Source organism: Canariomyces notabilis (genome assembly GCF_033297395.1).
Source record: "Canariomyces notabilis strain CBS 508.74 unplaced genomic scaffold N656scaffold_20, whole genome shotgun sequence".
Taxonomy (NCBI): domain Eukaryota; kingdom Fungi; phylum Ascomycota; class Sordariomycetes; order Sordariales; family Chaetomiaceae; genus Canariomyces; species Canariomyces notabilis.
In genome coordinates, this window is record NW_027041842.1 from 351,383 (window position 1) to 363,873 (window position 12,491).

General features: G+C 53.3%; 7 protein-coding genes across 7 annotated transcripts; 4 read left to right on the forward strand and 3 right to left on the reverse strand.

The window, feature by feature from the left end:
- Positions 1 to 36: 36 nt before the first annotated feature.
- On the forward strand, positions 37 to 2,637 carry N656DRAFT_847091 (kinase-like protein). The gene is made up of 4 exons (XM_064819256.1): positions 37 to 282; positions 346 to 1,169; positions 1,246 to 2,019; positions 2,093 to 2,637. Exons 1-4 carry the CDS (start codon positions 249 to 251, stop codon positions 2,441 to 2,443), a joined length of 1,983 nt encoding a protein of 660 aa, XP_064667887.1. The 5' UTR covers positions 37 to 248; the 3' UTR covers positions 2,444 to 2,637.
- Positions 2,498 to 3,338, reverse strand: N656DRAFT_781953 (uncharacterized protein). Its single transcript, XM_064815671.1, has 3 exons — positions 3,078 to 3,338; positions 2,947 to 2,994; positions 2,498 to 2,878 (listed from the first exon to the last, which is right to left on the reverse strand). Exons 1-3 carry the CDS (start codon positions 3,177 to 3,179, stop codon positions 2,819 to 2,821), a joined length of 210 nt encoding a protein of 69 aa, XP_064667888.1. The 5' UTR covers positions 3,180 to 3,338; the 3' UTR covers positions 2,498 to 2,818.
- A 103-nt stretch (positions 3,339 to 3,441) lies between these two features.
- N656DRAFT_289338 (uncharacterized protein) lies at positions 3,442 to 5,093 on the reverse strand. Its single transcript, XM_064809138.1, has 2 exons — positions 4,544 to 5,093; positions 3,442 to 4,475 (listed from the first exon to the last, which is right to left on the reverse strand). The coding sequence occupies exons 1-2, from the start codon at positions 4,793 to 4,795 to the stop codon at positions 3,705 to 3,707; spliced, it is 1,023 nt and encodes a 340-aa protein (XP_064667889.1). The 5' UTR covers positions 4,796 to 5,093; the 3' UTR covers positions 3,442 to 3,704.
- Positions 5,094 to 5,396: 303 nt separating this feature from the next.
- N656DRAFT_781957 (uncharacterized protein) lies at positions 5,397 to 5,706 on the forward strand. The gene has a single exon (XM_064815672.1). It carries the CDS (start codon positions 5,422 to 5,424, stop codon positions 5,665 to 5,667), a length of 246 nt encoding a protein of 81 aa, XP_064667890.1. The 5' UTR covers positions 5,397 to 5,421; the 3' UTR covers positions 5,668 to 5,706.
- A 200-nt stretch (positions 5,707 to 5,906) lies between these two features.
- On the reverse strand, positions 5,907 to 6,849 carry N656DRAFT_289748 (uncharacterized protein). Its single transcript, XM_064809139.1, has one exon. It carries the CDS (start codon positions 6,700 to 6,702, stop codon positions 6,145 to 6,147), a length of 558 nt encoding a protein of 185 aa, XP_064667891.1. The 5' UTR covers positions 6,703 to 6,849; the 3' UTR covers positions 5,907 to 6,144.
- A 906-nt stretch (positions 6,850 to 7,755) lies between these two features.
- Positions 7,756 to 10,347, forward strand: N656DRAFT_800214 (sulfate permease; the record flags this gene model as incomplete). The annotated part of the gene is made up of 4 exons (XM_064817982.1): positions 7,756 to 8,002; positions 8,050 to 8,195; positions 8,254 to 8,800; positions 8,867 to 10,347. 4 exons carry the CDS (start codon positions 7,756 to 7,758, stop codon positions 10,345 to 10,347), a joined length of 2,421 nt encoding a protein of 806 aa, XP_064667892.1.
- Positions 10,348 to 11,276: 929 nt separating this feature from the next.
- On the forward strand, positions 11,277 to 12,203 carry N656DRAFT_757820 (alpha/beta-hydrolase; the record flags this gene model as incomplete). The annotated part of the gene is made up of 1 exon (XM_064813159.1): positions 11,277 to 12,203. The coding sequence occupies one exon, from the start codon at positions 11,277 to 11,279 to the stop codon at positions 12,201 to 12,203; it is 927 nt and encodes a 308-aa protein (XP_064667893.1).
- Positions 12,204 to 12,491: the final 288 nt, after the last annotated feature.

Sequence of the window (12,491 nt, forward strand, 5' to 3'; positions counted from 1 at the left end):
GACAGGACATAGAATCTTTCTCCAACTCGGTCTACCGAGCCACATCAAGTCTATGATCTACCAAGTATCATAGTCACATCGCCAGAGTCATCAACCTTTCCGGATACCCCTCAACAACGTCGACTACCTAAGTATTCACTTTGTCTTTGAAACCGGGCCTCCTCTCACCGGCAAGCATAAGGCATCTACAGAACGTGAACATAAATAAGGTACTTTGAGTTGAGCTACTACGGCTCATAGAGCTGAATATGGCCCCGGGCCTTTTGCAGCCCAATGGAATGGGTGAGTTTCAACTTTGGTTAGGCTGAAGTTAAACGAGACCGTTTTCTGATGAAACAATTGTAGGCGAGAATCCGATAATCCGAATCCAAGGTCCCGATGACGAGGAGATCCTACCAACTTCACCTCCAGCCTCTCCCCCCAGAGTGGCGTATTCGCCCCCTTCCCAGGAACGTGTTGCCCAGGTCGTCAAGGAATGCGAGGCTATTATCCGAGCACAAGCAAAACCCAACTCAAACCCAGTCGGCCTCTTGTTGAGGAAGGCGTCCAAGGCATTGTACCTAGATGGCACCACCGAGAGCCACAAAACTATAATCCCCCACGCCTTATTGGCAGAGGTTCTGACCAAGGAAAGAATCTCACTGAGTCTGTGCCTTGGTAAACGGGCACGTCAAGATTACAGCCCTGCCGAGTGCGTTCGACTGATACGAGGAGGCGGCGGGTCCGATGAGCTCGGCGAGTTTGCACGCGTCTTTGCTGTGTTGCTTCTTTGCGGCAGGCCAAATGACATCTTTCGGTTTTTCGACAACAAGCTGAACGACAAGGCATTTCCATTTGTAGAAGGGGAGGATGACGACAGCATACGGTCCAGAGATTGGGACAAAAGTATTCCGGACTGCGAACTGGGCTGGCCACCCGACTGTCGCGATTCATTTCTGAATTCCCAATGGAGGGTGTTCCTGCCATGCTTCAAGAATGAGCACCAGACATTCACAAAGTCAACAATGATGCCTTGGCATAACTATCACACACCTCGGGCAACCGGCAGCATGGCGTCTTCCTCATCGACTTCAACAAATGGCGAAACAGACGCACCAGGGGGCGGCCACAGTGATGTGTTCCGAGTATGCATTCATGAGGGTCACTACCGCTTCGACGGTCTCAACGCTGTAAGTTGCACGGCACCGGCTAGAAGACTCGGATTTTCGAGCAGCAGAACATCTGACACCGCATACATGTCATTAGGCGACCGGTTCCCCAGTGACCTTTGCCGTGAAAAAACTAAAAACCAAAAAAGAGGCTGATTTTCATCGCGAGGTCACTATGCTCCGCGAACTCAGCGGCAAGAAGCCACACATCGTCCGGCTCCTTACCACGTTTCACTACGACGGGAGCTACTGCCTGTTATTTCCGTGGGCAGAATGCGATCTTCTTGACTACTGGGGCCGCGGTCGAGGGCATGAAATAAGTCAGTCGTTGATCATTTGGGTTGCTAATCAATGTCATGGGCTGTTCCAGGCCCTCAAATGGATACACAAACCCGGTAATGATGTTCTGGACCCGGAAATGAACCAGCTATATGGACGACATGGCGATATCAAGCCGGAGAACATTCTCTGGTACAAGGGGAACTCGAACCTTGGACATCCCCTTGCATCGGGGCAGCTTGTGTTCTCAGATTTTGGGCTAAGTTCGCTCAACCACAAAAACTCGCGTTCCGGGGTCGACAATAAGGACATCCTCCATACATTGGCCTACGCCCCCCCGGAGAGTATCTTGCCTGGAGACCACATATCCAGGTCCATAGATATATGGGCTTCCGGCTGTGTTTTCCTGGAATTTGTCACCTGGGTAGTAGGTGGCCCAGCATTAAGAGACGATTTCCAACGTAAGCGCTTCGCACCCCATCTAGGCCATAACATAAGGAACGACATCTTTTGGGAGGTGCAAACTTTCAAGGATCCCAAGAAAGGGGGACTGGAAGAACATGTCACGGTTGTAAAGCCGAGTGTCATGAACGTAAGTTCACAAAACCGTGATACAGCCTGGCCTGACTTTTCACTGACCACATCCAATGCAAACCCCTATTCAGTGGATCGCGACACTTCGCGCAAGACCAGAGGCCACTCAGTTCATTCAGGACTTTCTCGATATCATTCAAGACCACATGTTGATAATAGAAAAAAGCGCCAGGGGAACGGCGAAGAGGATAGCGCCCCTCTTCGATGAGATGAAGCGAAAGTGCGACAAAGACCGTTCATACTACACAGTGCCAGCACCTCCCAGCGGCAGTCTTGCCATACCAGAACAACGACCTGTTGTTGAGCCGCTCAGCATCGAAGCCCTGAGACACATTAGCCAGGCCACATTGAACATCCCTCGGTACACTGGACGGCGATCACCGGAACGGAAAACGCGTGAATGGGATGGTCACATCCTTTGACTCTACATTGGACAATGTGGCCGCTCTTCACAATCCCCCCTTTCAAACCATCTCTTTTCAACAGTGTCAACCAACTTCTTTTCAAGTACTTTTGTACACTACCCTCTCCACTGTCCTACTATCTAAGTAGTAGTGTAGGAACTATGTACCGCGTGTGCAATTTAGTATGCCAGGAGATTTAGAATCGCACTTCCAATCAAAAGTGAAACCAATCATGGATACCGCTACCCAATATGTGTTGAACAGTCAGCGTGGCCAACTTTGCAACCCCTGCTCCGTCTCCTCTACTTTTAGACCCATCGCTTCAAGTTGATCTATTACCCCCATGAACCCTAAACAACCTCCTCACGTATGCAGTCCGCCCAAGTGTATTCATCAGGACTCATCCCCATAATGATTCGCCTTTATGGCGGCCTTGATAGCCGAAGTCTCCTCCTGTGCAGAGCATCACCATGAGGGACTGCGTGAAGGGAAGGAGTTGCAGATAGATCACCGGTACTAACCCTCGTGAGTTCCCTAGGCGTAGTGCAGATGAAACGGCCACGTTGGTACTACACATAAGTAGTTACGTTATTGGTATGCCTCCATTGGATACGGCGATTAGGCAGGGGTAAGAAGTTTTGTTTATGCTTACGATGACAGTGATTCCGGTTTCCATAGGAAATATCTTGGCCAGGGCCCCATAGATGGTATCCTCATCGGCATACCTGGCCGAGAAAGACTTGACAAATGACATGTTACCGACGCGGGTGGAGGACGGGGCGGTGATCGGGGTTAATAAGATACCTTAAGGGGCAAAACTGAGGTAGCAATAAAAGGGGTAAGGGGTAAAGGGTGTGTTTAAACTCGGCAGGTCAGGGGCAGGAAGAAAAGGGGGCTAAAACTCACGTCTAGGCTCTAGCTGCTGTGAGTAGGTAAGTAGGCAAGGACTCAGCCAGCGTTTGAGCCCGGTTTTGAAGACTCGCAGTCGACTTGACGGTACCTAACGTTAGGCATCTCGGTTGGGCTGCGAAGAGCAGACCGTGAATCCCCGCCAAGGCGGTGAGCATTGGGCGATGCGAATGTTCGGGCACAGCCTCAACTTCTGAGCCTGGGCAGATTGAAGTGTGTTGCACCGTGGACTCATCTGATTCGACTAAATCGCAAGTACGTATCACAGGTATACTAGCAGTAAGGCTGTGATATGTCTTTGTGATGCTTCACCGAGACTTCAGACAAGTCTTGATGAACATGCAGTTGATGTAGGCACTTATTGGATCTCTTAGTTGGTGCTAATGCCCGGACTGGACGTTTCTGAATCACCCTTCTCCCGCCGACAGTGGCACTCCGCTAATATGGCTTCCACTTCCCTTATCTTCTTCTCCATTGCCGTATTCCGCTCCTTCAGGTCCTTGATGAATCCGATGGCCATCTCGACGACATCCAGCTTACTGACTGGCATCCCAGGCCGGGCAAGCGGGTCCGCTTCTTGCCGGGTTCCCTCGGCGGGCAGCAGCTTCTGGATCTCGCGTATCGCCAGGGTGAGTCTGTTGCGCCGGCTCTTTTCCGATAGTTTGTGTGCTATGCGTTTTGAGTCGTCCTTGGACGCCGAGGCACTGTCCTGAAACACTATGTCGATTTCGGCGCCGTCGTGGGCTGTATTCACATTGTCCAGCAAGATGGCGGCAACGCTGTCAGAGAACCCCAAGTCGGAGGCGGCATAGCCGTTGGCGTGTACGCCTGTCTGGAGGGCTGGGCCATATGTCGGTGCCGGAACTCTCAAAGGTTTCGCAACTCTATGCAAGCTTCGTCTTCTGAGCCCCTGCAAGGTTTGCCATGCCGTCATCTGCGAAGAGAACTTCTGTGGACTGTCTCTGGGACTCAGCATGGAATCTGAATCGTCCTCGACGGAATCTGGAGGCGTGAGATCCCAGAAGCCAGCTCCTGGAGACTGCTCGCGGAACATGCCCCATTCTTCTTGCATTGGACGGGCAGTTTGGTGCAACAAGCTCGGAAGGATGTTGTTTTCCGCCGTCAAGTTGGGAGCGGAGGTCTTGCAACCACGTCAGCCAACACTTAAGTATCAATAGGGCCTGTTGCCTGCAGCCTTGCATCACTTACTCCATTTTGAAGGAACAATGTCTGGGGTTGAGCCGTCCAGTCTAATGGCCAAACCGACGGGAAACTTGGCTCACACGCCTTGTCGACTTCCGATTGCGAAGGACCAGGGGCGCTATCAACAAGGCTGGGCATGCCGGCTTGATGCGAACCGTCTGCAGGAGATTCTCGAGAAAGGAAATGCCTCTCGGGAAACGAGCAATCATAGTCCAGACTAGGACTGTAAGGGGGGCTATCGACAGAGGCGGAATGCATTTCGAATCTGCGTGTCAAAAGACGTCAGTTGGGATGCCGATGATGCATAGATCTCTCGACTCGTTTTCCCTGCGGCTCCTGCATCCAAACAGGGCTGTTATCGAGCACATCCTCGGTTGGAGGGCTGATGGAGGTCAAGATAAGAAGGAAGACAACAGTTCCAATCCCACCTAGGCGACCCAAGTCACCCAGTATCGGCGCATCGCTGCGTCGGGTCCCCCATCCCAGGAGGTTTGGGTTGGTGCAGAAGATGTGCGTGAGACACAGAGAAACTAAGGCAATGCTCCTCTTTTGTCGACCGCATGTTGGGGGGCAGAAACTGCCCACGTAAACAACCTGTACGTAACAGATCCAGTGCCATAACTCGATCCTCTGCAATAGGTGGGCGCGCTTGCGACCCTGCTTCTTTCAACGTGGTAGACGGGCCTGTATAAGCTGCGTCGTCTAATTAAGGCGTGATAGCGCCACTCCAACAGGAGGCTTCGGTCACGAGCACTGATGCCTATCCTAGCCAATGGCCTGGATACAATAATCATCTGCAGTTCCGCCAACGGCGGGGCTATCCCAGGTCCATTCTCCAGGATGGACCTTCATCCATGGTACTGGGACTTTCTCCCATCTTCGGTATGCGCAGCCATACCCTTCCCTGGACTCCGGTTACCGTGCACTTCCCAGCATTGCAATTACCTGTGTCCAGAGCCAGCGAGGACATGGTTGGCAATCCCATTGCAAGCGAGACCTCACCCTGGTGTGCTCTGAAGACCTCAGGCCTCTTGGCCTTGTCCTTTGTGGGAAAGAATCAGCCCGCAGCAGTTGCTGGCTTCGATTCCTTCACAAATGGAAATGGTACTTGTCTCAGCAGCATCTCCTGATGGTTCTGTCTCTCAGAGCCACAAAGAATACCTTAGGGTTGAACCACTGAGAATTTTGAGCTGGCCCCTTCGCACCCGTATCATCAGATTTGGAGATTTGGCTGAAAGAAGAGATAATTCGCGAGCCTTCAAAACCCATCAATTGGTCCCAAACTTTGGACTTTAGATGAGCCTTTGGTGAAAAACCCGGTTGACGGTACGCGGATCGGGGCTTCAGGCGGCCTTACCCCGTCCTGAGGAAGTGTCGGATGCGGAGTCAATCCCTGCTGATGAAATGCTCTGTTCAACACACCACTCCCACACCGACAACACGGTTCAGCTCTCAGTAAGAAGCGATTATACCAAATGTGTGTCGAGGGAAGTGCTCGCACCTGGGCAGTCGTGTGCGGAATGGTTGGCCATGGGGCATTCGTGCTCGATCGCGCAAGAGAACCCCTGAAATGTCGTCATGCACAAAGGTGGGCAGCACGTCCCTTTTTATTCTTTTCCAACCTCCAAGCGGGCAGCAATCCGCAAGCTGTCCCCCACTCCGGCCAAACTATGACAAAGGCGACATTTCGCGGAGACGAGATGCAGCCATGCGAAGCCAGGTTCTAGATCTCTTTTGCGCTCGGAGTGGAGTGCAGGCAGAGTCTGCTCATTTTGCTGGTGGTGATATTGAACTTTGGAAGAGGAAGGACTCATCAATTGCTCGAGGTTGGAATTGTTGAGCCTGGCTCCTTCCGACTTGATGCTGGTCTCAAACTTCATACACGGCTGGGGACCAATGCAGCCAATAGTAGGTGGTAAACTAACGAGAACAGCAGAGCGACTTGCCAAAAGAGGAAAGATATTTCCCAGGTATGTATGTACATACATCCATATCTGCCTCTTGCTTCTTGGAAACAGTTCGCGTGCGCCCAGTTGGCACCTGCTGTCCTGCTCTGTGCAGCAGCGTCTGTCGGTCTCACTCTTGCAGCTTCCGCCAAGTGATGATAAACGCGACTGGACGCAACGGGAGAAGTCGGGGCACTTCAAGCAGTGGCGTTGCGCCATGCCAATGCGCACCAAGATAACCGTCTTTGAACTGCACTTGAAGCAAAGAAGCCCAAGCTCTACGGATACCTTCCACTACTTCGAAATGCGGCATCGCATCATCAGGAAGACGCGATCAAGCTTCCTTGGCCAAGTCTTGGTCCGTCTTGGGTTTCCATCTTCACCTTCTGGCCTCGTTATCACAGCATGCCAGAACCCTCATCTCCGGTGTCCATATGGGCTAGCTGGTAACACATTAGGACTGTTCGATCCTTTATCATTTTATGTCTTGGGCAATGCCGCTCGTGTGCTAATCATGCAAGAGCTCGTCAGAACGGACGAATGACAGGGCTCAATGCGTTTCCAGTTGCCAAAAAGCATTCCTTTGCATGGCATTTTGGCATTGCCTAAGGTAACTTGTCGGTGAACTTGGCGAGGGCCGACTTGGCGGCACTCCGGAATCGATTCCAGCCCCCGGGTTCGAGTCTCCGCTGCCCCCCATCATTCATTGCTGCCGCACGCTCACCATGGCTACCTGAGCCAAGCTATCCTTTCCCCGTACCCTGCACATACATATTCCCTCGCCGAGGGCTTCTGCAGAGGTCAAGTGTGGTTGCTCCCCGTGTCACATCCCCAGCTACTACCCCAATCCCAGTGTTACCACTTACTCGCAGTCGGCTGCGTGGAGGCGAGTCGGATTCCCTATATTCCCATGTGTCATTGCCACGCCTCGCCTCTTGCCGATCCGCAATCTGGAGAGAAACATCCCGCGGGACAGCCTATCATCACGCAAGCCTCCTTAAGCTCGTGCTCGACTATCTAGATCCAGAACCTTGGTCCATCCCATGTCAGGAACGCCATCGGCTTTGTTAACCTCCCAAACAGTCCTGGGTAAAGGGACCAAGGGAGATAGAGGCAGAGCTGACCTGAGGACAGGGGATCCAACATCGCGTGGTAACCCCCAAATCAGAGAGTCCCTGAAAGCGTATGCCTGCATATAAAGCTTGCTGCCGCCCCTCGCTGATGTTGCGTCCTGGAGCCTGAGCTTTATGCATACGAGCTGCTATCGATATCATGGCTCCAAACGGGCTTGGCGAGCGCGTCAAACGGTTCCTCGGCATTGATCCCAACGACACTCTCGACGACTCGGCCTATTATGACGATGGCTCCTATATCGAGACGGAGTCGTCCATCAAGGACTTGCTCCTGGACTTTATGCCCACATTACCAGGCCTCATCCGCTACCTCCACGAGCTCTTCCCATTCCTCGGCTGGATCTTCCACTACAACCTAACATGGCTGCTGGGCGATATCATTGCCGGTAAGTGTCTCGCCTTCATGTGGCGCGTCGTCGGCTGATAAACGTAGGTGTCACTGTCGGCTTCGTCGTCGTGCCGCAGGGCATGGCCTACGCCTTGCTCGCCAAACTACCACCAGAGTATGGCTTGTATACTTCTTTTGTTGGGTTCCTGTTATACTGGGCATTCGCGACGTCCAAAGACATCACCATCGGCGTAAGTGTACCAAGCAAATAATTCTGGCTTGACGGCGCAAACTCTAACCCGGTTACAGGCCGTCGCCGTCATGTCAACCATTGTTGGCAACATCGTCATCAACGTACAGAAAACGCACCCCGATCTGAGTGCAGACACCATTGTCCGAAGTCTAGCGCTTATATCCGGAGTGGTGCTTCTGTTCTTGGGTCTAATCCGAGCGGGCTTCATTGTCGAGTTCATTCCTCTGGTCGCCATCGGCGCCTTCATGACCGGCTCCGCCATCAGCATCGCCGCAGGTCAGGTCCCCGGCCTGTTGGGCATCTCCGGTATCAACACTCGCGAGGAAACATATCTTGTCATCATCAACACCCTCAAAGGCCTACCGAGAGCAAAGCTAGACGCCGCGATGGGCTTGACTGCGCTGTTTGGCCTTTACATGATCCGCTGGTTCTGCAATTTCATGGGCAGGAGAAATCCACGTCGCGCTAAGACCTGGTTCTTCATTTCGACACTTCGCATGGCCTTCGTCGTTGTCCTATACATACTCGTCAGCTGGCTTGTCAACCGTGGTGTCTCAGACGCATCCAAGGCCAAGTTCAAGATTCTCGGCAACGTGCCCAGCGGTGAGTACCAAGTGCCACAAATCTGCGAGTTTGTAATGTACTAATCTTGCCTCTTTTTCTCTCCAGGCTTCCAGGTTGTTGGCCCTCCTCGTGTTGACAGCGAGATTTTGGCGGCGCTTGGACCTGATATTCCCACCACGATTCTGGTCCTTCTGATCGAGCACATTGCAATTTCAAAGTCCTTTGGCCGTATCAACAACTATATCATCGACCCTTCTCAGGAGTTGGTCGCCATTGGCTTTACCAACGTGTTTGGTCCCTTCCTCGGCGGGTACCCAGCCACGGGTTCTTTCTCTCGTACCGCCATCAAGGCTAAAGCGGGGGTTCGGACGCCTCTAGCTGGTATCTTTACCGCCGTCATTGTCCTCCTCGCCCTCTACGCGCTCACGTCCGTCTTCTTCTACATCCCAACCAGCGGTCTTGCTGCCATCATCATTCATGCTGTCGGCGATCTCATCTCCCCGCCGCGTGAAGTCTACCAATACTGGCAGACCTCCCCGTTGGAAGGTGTGATCTTTTTCGCCGGTGTCTTTGTCTCCGTCTTTACCTCAATTGAAAATGGTATATACGTCACCGTTGCTGCGTCGGCCGCCGTTCTCCTCTTCCGCATAGCCAAGAGCCCAGGCCGCTTCCTCGGCCGGGTTGTCATACGTACCGCACCACGAGACCGGCTCAACTCCAACAATAATTTCTCACAGGAAACGGACCCGTTGATTGGCGAGAAGAGCCCACACGCGGCATACATTGCTCTCGATAGGAGCGACCTGTCCAACCCGCAGGCCGACATCCGATCTCCGTCCCCGGGCGTCTTCATCTACCGCTTTGGCGAGGGGCTCAACTATGTCAACTCGGCCCGCCACCTGGACAACCTCACCATCCACATCTTCAAGCACACGCGCCGGACACAGCTGAACAAATACGACAAAGTGGGCGACCGGCCCTGGAACGACCCGGGTCCGAGGCGGAATGTGGCGCAGCTGAACGAACAACTTGCTTCCCGCCCAATCCTGCGCGCTGTGATTCTTGATTTCACCGCCGTGAACTACCTGGATGTTACGGCAGCGCAGGCGCTGGTCGACCTGAGAAGCCAGTTCGACAGGTATGCGGATCCCGAGCGGGTCGAGTGGCACTTTGCTGGGGTGGTGAATCGCTGGACCAAGCGGGCGCTGGTGGCAAATGGATTCGGCGGGGAGAGGTTGTCGGAGAGGGTCGTCGAGGGTGTTGAGTCGGGAACTGACCACGACTTGAAGGGGCGGCAAGCATCAAGGGCCGCCGGTCCGCTAATTGGGTTTGCTGAGGCCGTGGTTGGTACTGAAAAGGTTACGGAAAGGGGTGGTTCGAAGGCCCAAGAGACTGATGTTGAGGCTGCTGCTGGCGAGATCTCACCCGTCGCGTCTTCAAATGGCGACGGCGACGCACCCTCGGGCAGTGGCAGATTTGTTCCGCTCTATGGGGTCAACCGGCCGTACTTCCATGTTGATGTTGAGACCGCTGTTGAGAGCGTGGTAAGGAGTTTGGAGAGGCGGACGTCGAATTGGAAGGAGTGATTCCAGACGGGAGTAACAACTTCAACGGAGCAGAGAAACCAAAAACACCTAGAGGCATGGTTCATATAATGGAGATAGTATGTTATGCTATCGGGTTTTGCGAGCATCAGTGATGGTTCTGCCCAAGAACACCTGTGACTGATCTTGTAAGTTGACTCTTACGTTCGTCCAGGGACTCTACCATTGCCTTGGCCGATTTAAATCACCCCCAACTTCGGATATGGGTCATTATCCCCTAACGCCGCCGACCACCGACGGCTCCATCTCGGTCGCCCTGCAGTACCGCCACCTCGGCACCTTCACGGCCCAGTATTCCGGGGCCGCCAAGTCCCAATCAATCCGCACCTCTGTCCCTCCCCTACACCATGCTATGTGCCCAACTGGCACGGAACTTGGCTTAATTCCATAAACCGGTGAAGTGATCCGGCGTCACAGCACGCACGCACAATCCTGACATCCTACAGATCAGTGGTCAATATCGTCATCCTGGAGTTTAACTCTATTGCCGCCGGAGCCGTGAACCATGTCCGTTCGCTTAGAGCCTGCAGGCTCTCAGTCCGAGTCTCTGCGGGCAAGCTCGTGTACAAGTCCGAAGTCAAAGCAAGTCGAGTCCGAGGAGTCGACGACAAGCCTGTCACGTCTAATCTTGGAAATCGAATCCCTAAAGAACCAGGTTGCAGGACGCTAACGTTCCTTAGTCCTGGAGCCAGGTTAGCGATCTCTCGAGTCTCATTAAAGGAAAGTATATCAGAAGCGCGTTGGCTTCATGCTGTCAGATCCAATCTCACTCCCCGTTGACCTCATCCTTATTGAACAGTCAACGATCAAACCAGTTCCGATTCCCGTTCAAAACACCTTGGAGTCACCATATATCGTGCCATACCCTCCTGAATATCTCCAAGTCAGTACCCAAGCAAATAACAACCAGGATGACGCCCGAAGAGATTCAAGGCTACCTCAAAAGCCTCGTCGCGCCTCTGCGGAATCAGATCCCCACCCCTCTCCTTCATAACCCCTCCGAAGCTGGGCTCAAGTACGAGGATGTTTTCTTTCCTTCCGAAGACGGCACTCCGCTTGAGGCCTGGTATATTCCAAAGCCCGGCTCAGACAAGCTGATCATCGTCAACCACCCGCTTCGATGCAACCGGTCCGGTTTCCCCGCCCACCTCGACCCCTGGAAGGCTTTCCTCGGGGGCTCCGCCACGGGAAACGACTATGAGCTCAATTTCATCCCCGACCTCAAGATCCTGCATGATGCGGGCTACAATGTTCTCGCCTACGACATGCGCAACTTCGGCAACAGCGGAGCGGCCAACGGCGGCATCTCGGGCACGGGGCACTTCGAGTCCAGAGACGTGGTTGGTTCACTCAACTACGCCCGCAGCCGCGAGGACACCAAGAACATGACGATTGGGCTCTTCAGCCGTTGTCTTGGCGGCATCGCGACCTTCTTTGCTGTGCACCGCCGGCCCGACGTGTTCAAGGACGTGCGCTGTCTCCTGGTTCCCAACCCGCTCTCGTACCGGCCGTTTGTGGAGAGGGCGCTGGAGATAGCCGGGCTTGGTTCAGACCGCTTTGATGAGGTGAACTGGATGGTCAAGATGGAGTCAAGCTTCGACATTGACGAGCTGTCGCCCATACCAATTATGAAGAGCATCCGGATCCCGACGTTCATCTACGCGGTGCGCAACGACATCTTGACCAAGGAGAGTGATGTGCAGACTATGTACGACTTGATCCCCATCCAGGACAAGAAGCTGCATTGGGTCGACGGAACGGTCCGCATGAAGGGCTACACGCACTTTCAGGAGAATCCTCAGATCTTTGTTGAGTGGTTGGCTCAGCACATGAATTAGAATGATCGAAACTCGGTTCCGTGTTGGAGTAAAGCGGTCATCATCTTTGAAGCAGTGGGGCAACTTAGGGCAGAACTGGTCCTCTGTTAGTCTGGGGGTCTGATATGTGGGAGAAGAGGATTCTAGGCAACAGTTCATCGAGAGACTGTTATCGAGAACTCTCGTAAGGAGCTCGGGAGAGGCGGACAGCGGGTTGGAAAGCGTGATTCACTGATTCCAGACGTTGGATATTGATAGTCTGGACTCTGAAAGATGACTGAGCTGATGACTTAATGAGCTCAGTGCTTA